Source organism: Myiozetetes cayanensis, unplaced genomic scaffold, assembly GCF_022539395.1.
Source record: "Myiozetetes cayanensis isolate MyiCay16 unplaced genomic scaffold, myiCay2020 scf20-37, whole genome shotgun sequence".
Taxonomy (NCBI): domain Eukaryota; kingdom Metazoa; phylum Chordata; class Aves; order Passeriformes; family Tyrannidae; genus Myiozetetes; species Myiozetetes cayanensis.
In genome coordinates, this window is record NW_026087412.1 from 16,105,271 (window position 1) to 16,111,270 (window position 6,000).

General features: G+C 44.1%; 1 protein-coding gene across 6 annotated transcripts in view; it reads left to right on the forward strand.

Moving 5' to 3' along the window:
* The window catches only part of CRAMP1 (cramped chromatin regulator homolog 1), a 50,507-nt gene extending 44,791 nt beyond the window's left edge, over positions 1 to 5,716 (forward strand). For all 6 annotated transcript variants that reach the window (XM_050317125.1, XM_050317129.1, XM_050317130.1 and 3 more), the window contains one exon: positions 1,266 to 5,716. In XM_050317125.1, coding sequence (XP_050173082.1) covers positions 1,266 to 1,430 — 165 coding nt within the window. In that variant the 3' untranslated portion in view covers positions 1,431 to 5,716. The remainder of the gene's footprint in view (positions 1 to 1,265) is intronic.
* The last annotated feature ends 284 nt before the right edge of the window (positions 5,717 to 6,000 follow it).

Sequence of the window (6,000 nt, forward strand, 5' to 3'; positions counted from 1 at the left end):
ATGTCTAGAATATTTTGACCAGTTCAGAGTGCCCAGTATAGGAGATAAACTGGACCAAGTTCATCTGAGGGTCACCAGTGGGATCAGGGGTCAAAGCACCAGCGATGTCTAAAGGCTTCAGGATGGGAGTGACCCTGCTGCCTGCCAGTACCTGCAGTAAGGTCATCAAGGAGATGTAGCCAGGCCCTTCACAGAGTGGTGGGAGGAACAAGCAAAAGCTGAATTGAAAAAGGTTCAGACTACATCTAAAGAAAAGGTTTTTCACCCCTGAGGATAGGCAGACAGGAAAACATGTTGCCCAGAGATGTTGTGCAGTGTCTGTCTACAGAACTTTCCGGGACTCACGTTGATAAAGCCTGAAGTAAGCTGGTCTGTTCTCAGAGGTGACCCTGCTTTCAGCAGGAGGTTGAACTAGAGATCTCTTCAGGCCCCTTCCAGTCTCAAATATTCTACAATTTACAGTTATTACCTCAGTGCAACATCACATACCTTGTAACTTCTTGGGGACATGATCTTTGGATTTGGAAAAGGAGGTTCTGTACAGACCTTGAGGAGCTGCAGCGAACTCATGCTGATTTAGTGTGTCCTTGCAGTTTCAGACCCTGATATTATCAGCTGCCTTTAGAAGAAAATGGGGTGAGCCTCTGTGTTAGGCAGACTAGAGCAGTTATGAGAGAGGTGGGCCCGTGTGGGTCTTCAGAGAATGCAAGTATTTAAAATGGCTTTAGTGATGGCAGAATTTTGAATGACTTTTTATTAACTGTCCTGCAGAGACACTTAAAAACTATGTTTACAAATACAGTTATGATGTTAGAGGTGATGTCTATAGAGCATCTACCTGTGCACCTTAATGCTGAGGTAAGGTCCACTGAGACTATGGGTGGTTGGGTTTTTAAGAAGCTTCCATTTCTCTGTGGATAAGAGCTGTTCTCTAGCTCAGCTCAGGTGAGATGAAGTGTGTCTTTCATACGAGGTGAGGCTGGGAAGGAAGCTGAGGGAATCAGGCAAAATTCAAAACGTGAAATTCCACCTGAACACAAGAAAACTGTTGCAAGGTGGTCAAACACAGAAACAGGGTATCCAGAGAGTTGTGGCACCTTCATTCGTGAGTAGACTCAGCACCTGCCCAACAATGTGCAGGGCAGCCTGTTCTTGAGCGAGATGGTTGGATAAAATGCTCTCAAGATGTCCCATCTCAACAATTTTGTGATTCTGTGAAATTTCCACTGACGTGTAGATCATCTCTTCTCTCCTGTCTCTTCTAGGTGGTGGATTCCCAGCTGGCCTGCATGATGAATGAGAACAGCATAGATTACATATCCCGGTTCAATGACCTTGCCCAGGAACTGTCAATACCTGAGCCACCTCGCAGGGAGATCCTGTTTGATGGAGGAGGTGGTGGTCCCCCAATTGGGGACCTCTCTCAGTGAGGGTGTGACCAGCAGGTTGGTGCAGACCATTCAGCAGAGCTGGAGCTTGTGGTGCTGGATCTTGATGAGGGCAGGTTGGAGAGCAGCAGCTGAGGTCCAGCTGTCCCTGTCCTGTGTGCTTCTTTCTACCAGAGAAGCATTGGCTTCAAAGGTCTGGAGAAGTACTTGCAAGTCCTGGAATGTGCAATATATGGGGAACAACAAAACATGGAATAACATTACAGGAAATGATGTGTCCTTGCATCAGTGATGTAAGATGGCAGGTTTGTGGGACAGTCCTGGACTTGTACCTTGGAATGGCCTAAGCAAGCAGCTCAAGTAGGGAAGGGATTGCCACAGGCTCCCCTACATGAATTGTTATTTGAGTAATGATCAAAATGCCATGCTTTCAGATCCACGTGGAAGTTGTGGAGCATGAAGGGTAGGGGTGGGTAGGGGAACCATTGTGCATCTTGAGATGTCCTAGTTGGCACTCTTCTTCTCAGTCAGTCAAACTGAAGTTCTTGCACTCAGCCTAGGGCACTGCCACTCCTTAATGCTGTTCCTGCAGACCGTTCTGTTCTTTGGCTGTTTGGCTGTTTGACCATTCCAGTGGGGCTCTCACCTGCGTGCCTGTTTGATAGGGGAGCTCTAATCCACCCTCCTCCCACACTGCATGGATCCTCTGTTTTGAAACCCCATCACATCACAATCATCATCACCCTGACTACACTCACATTCTTCACCTTGAGACTCTTCAGCACATTGCACAGTTCACCCTGTGAGTGGGGAATGTGCTTTCCTGCTTTTCCTCAAAGAACGGTTGCTTTTTAAGTTGGGAAACACTGCAAAAGAGCTTACACTAGGAAAGCTGTGTCATAATGACTCTTGGCTTTGCTGGAAACCTGTAAATATTGCCATCTTTCTTCACAAAAACTGAGGATTTGCCTGGGAGAGGAAATAGGAAAGAATATTGTAATGTGTAGGAACAAATACTAGGTTAACACTACAGTAGTTGAGATCAGTTTTGTGTCACAAAGAGGAGATGTGTCAAGTCCTAGCTTAATCCCTTAGTCCTTCCTTGTTTCCTCCTTGCTCTGTGAATTCCAGGTGCTCTGTAGTACCTCAGGGCATCATTACAGTCACTCCCAGGCATGAGTGGGTCTGGCACTCCCTGTCTGACATCCCTATGCATTTAATGTTGTGTTTTACTGTAGGAAAGACCCAGATCCTAATTCCAGTGGGTTCAACAGGATATCAAGTTACTTTCTGGAAAGCTGGTTGTCTGTCAGTTCTAGTTTTATAACTCAGGAGACTTTTCCTATTTCCTTTCCTGCCAGTCCTGAGCGAGAATACCCTTGTTGTGCCCCTTTTGTAAGCACTTGTCTGTTTCTCCAGTTAGAGGATGTTCCTTGGCTGGTTTGAGTAGCTCTGAACTTATCCAAGGGGCTGCTCCTATATAAACCTCGACTTTGTACTATTAATAAATAAATAAACCTTCTCCATCCCTTAGGCTGTTATCAGGGTTCATTTCCCAACTTGCACTATACTTGGTGGATGTAGTTCTGCCTGCCTTTAGCTACTTGTACAAGGCATTTCTTTGACTGGGAGTCCCTTATAACCTTGCTCATGATGCACTGACTGTGTTTGCTGTTTGTCCAGTCCCTTCACCCTGCTTTAGGCAGAAGATTTTTAGCTGCTCTGGAGTTGGCCTTATGTTTTCTGTCATTAGGAGAAAATGGAGCAAGTTTTCTGATGCACTTTTTGTGTGGCCCAGAGCAACCTTCCTGTTTCACTCAGAAAGGGGTGAGATTTGGATAACATTCCAAGAGCCCATGGACCAGGTTGCTGCATTCTGCTCTGTGACACAGGAGCCACCCAGTGTGTAAACCCAGCATGAGCTCAGCTGGATGTTCCCAGCAGGACACACCTCTTGTCACTGGCAAGGGGGAAGGTCATGACTAGAAGAATGGAGGAGTTCGTAGCTGTGGGCTGACTTCCCACCTTGACTGTAGGTCCTGTGAGATACGGAGTCCTTTTGTTGTTATTTCTCCTTTGTTATTCTCACAGACCCTCGTTTGATGCAATTATCAGGAAATCACATGAACCTGGAGTAGGAAAAGTTGAAGGCTGTCACAAAAATGAATGCTGGGGCCTGTTTTGTTCTGAGCAATCCCCCTTGGTATGGAGGGGACACCCCCTTAATCTCAAGAGTCATTCCCACTAAAAGTTCTGTTTTCCTTGGAGTTGATCTGTATTTCAGTCCAGGCTTTCCCAGGCTGTTTCCTCTTGGCTTTGGGTCTTTACATTACTCATGCTGATTATCCTATATGCTGTGTCTCAACAAATCCTTCAGATTTGCAGGACAAAAGTAGAGGGCAGTGGCTGTGGATTATATGCAGGAGGAAATGTGATACATTCTAATCAAGTACTGTATAAAAAGAAATATGAACTCTCATGCTTAACCTTCTAAATATTGCAAGACCAGCGTGAGGGTCTCCAGTGTATTTGTAGCTTGACAAACTTTCTATCTTCCCTTCTGATGCTGGCAGTGCAGCGGATGTGACTCTGGGTGTGGCTCTGCTGCACCTGCAGCCGAAATGGAGAGCAGAGCACTCCATCCAGATCCAGGAGGGCTTTTTGCCTGTGCCACAGGGAGCTGCCATCTCAGTAGGTTCAGCCTACTCAGTTCCCGAGGGGAAGGACACAACTGCAGGATGAAGGCAGCACAAGTGGCTATTTTTGATGATGCCAGAAAACTTTAATACCCTGAACCTTAGCAAGTAGGTGTGGACCATACAGTAGTAACAGACTAGAAATGGTGGGGGTGGGTTCTGCACTCAAGAGTGTTGGGGTTAGAAATGTATTTGGCATCAGCTCCTTAAAAGTTGGCATTATGAAGCAGAATTTGAGTTCAGAAATGAAATGCTTTGCAAACTTCAGTTTAGGAATAAAGCCCTTTCAGGACAAGTCTAACCAGGGAAAAAAATAACAATAATTGAGATCATTGTGGTAATTCTGAATTGATGCAGCATTTGTTACCCTTACTATGTGAAAGGCCACTTGAACACATCTGTGATCCGACCAGCTCTGGATTTTAGGTGGCTGTGCTTTACAATAGCAGTCATCATCGGTTTGTGCCTGAGACAAAGCAAAAAACTGGGGGGTGTATCCACACACACACACACACACACAAGTATGTGCGTGTGGGGGGGGTGATTTTTGTAAAACTGAAAGCTTTTTCAGTTTTAATTATTTCAGCTTCTCCAACAGCAGGAACAAAATCTGTATGTGGGACAATGTCAGCCTAAGCAAACATCCAACAAGTGACAGTGGAATGGCTGTGGGATTGTTTCTGAGGTACTGCGAGGTGGTGGACAGTGTTGTTTGCAGGGCACTGTGCGGTAGATGTTGGAGAGGACAAATGGACACAGCCTCCAGGGCTAGGCTTTCCCCTCAGTGATTATCATCAGGCAGTTCTGAGTAGCTGATGAGGTGAATGGCAGAAGCTTCAGGGTCTGTTATCACAGATGGGTTGGGTCCACCCGGGTCGTGCACTCTGATGGAGGTTCTGCTGGGTGTTGCATCCTGATCACCTACACAATCCATTTTATCCTGTATCACTAAATCTACTAAGCATAGGAATACTAATTGTTTTTCATACGGCATTGTTCAGCCTTTTTCTGACACCCCCTATATTTCTAAATTGAATTACGTGGCTTGAATCTAACCTACAAAGACATCTCATTTACTGACTGCAGATCCCAGAGTGGAAATTCAGTTGCATTTTGTTTTCTACACTCAGACTTCGGATGCATTTATAAGGAAAGTACTGCACTTTTTAACCTTTTCAAACCTTTGAATCTGTTAAATTCACAGCAATTTGTAAATGTTAACTAAGTGAAACCTTGGCAAGCACTACGGCAATAAGTTATCATTAATTATTGAAACATGATAACTGCTTTAGAGCTTATGGTTCTGGCAGCAAAATTTAATGCTGTTTCTTTTAATAATAGTTAAGCCATATCATCTAAGGTTTCTGGCTTGTTTGAGATGTGAATTTGTTATATAGATTATAAATATACCTATATAGTGTATGTATAAAGCAGAATGCCTGTCCTTACCGATTATTTTTTGTACCATATTGTAAATTATATTATTTATTCTTTACCAATTTTGGAAAAAGGTGTTTTGGTTATTTAATATAATATACAAAAGCTGTTAAACTTCCTCTGTTTAAATTTCCAATTCAACTTGTAAAGCTGTTTTTATTCTTGTGCATAAATACATACTAATACTTGGTCTAACTTACGTCCAGTGTGTCCCTTGCTGTTCATGCCCGCTCAGATTTTTCCGTTTAACCTTTATTTACTTCATAATGGGGGGTGGGGGGTCAAATTTGTCTAGAAGGCTAAGCCTTCAAATGTGAAATTCTTGTTGCAGTGAAATCAGTGGCATAACTCTCATTGACATCTCCCATCCCAGAATTTTAATGATTCTCACCACGGGCAGAGAAGGTTTTGGTTGTTTGGGGTTTTTTGTTTGATAGCTTCCATTCTCTGTAGTGTCTGCTCAGGGTGAGTGTCAGAAA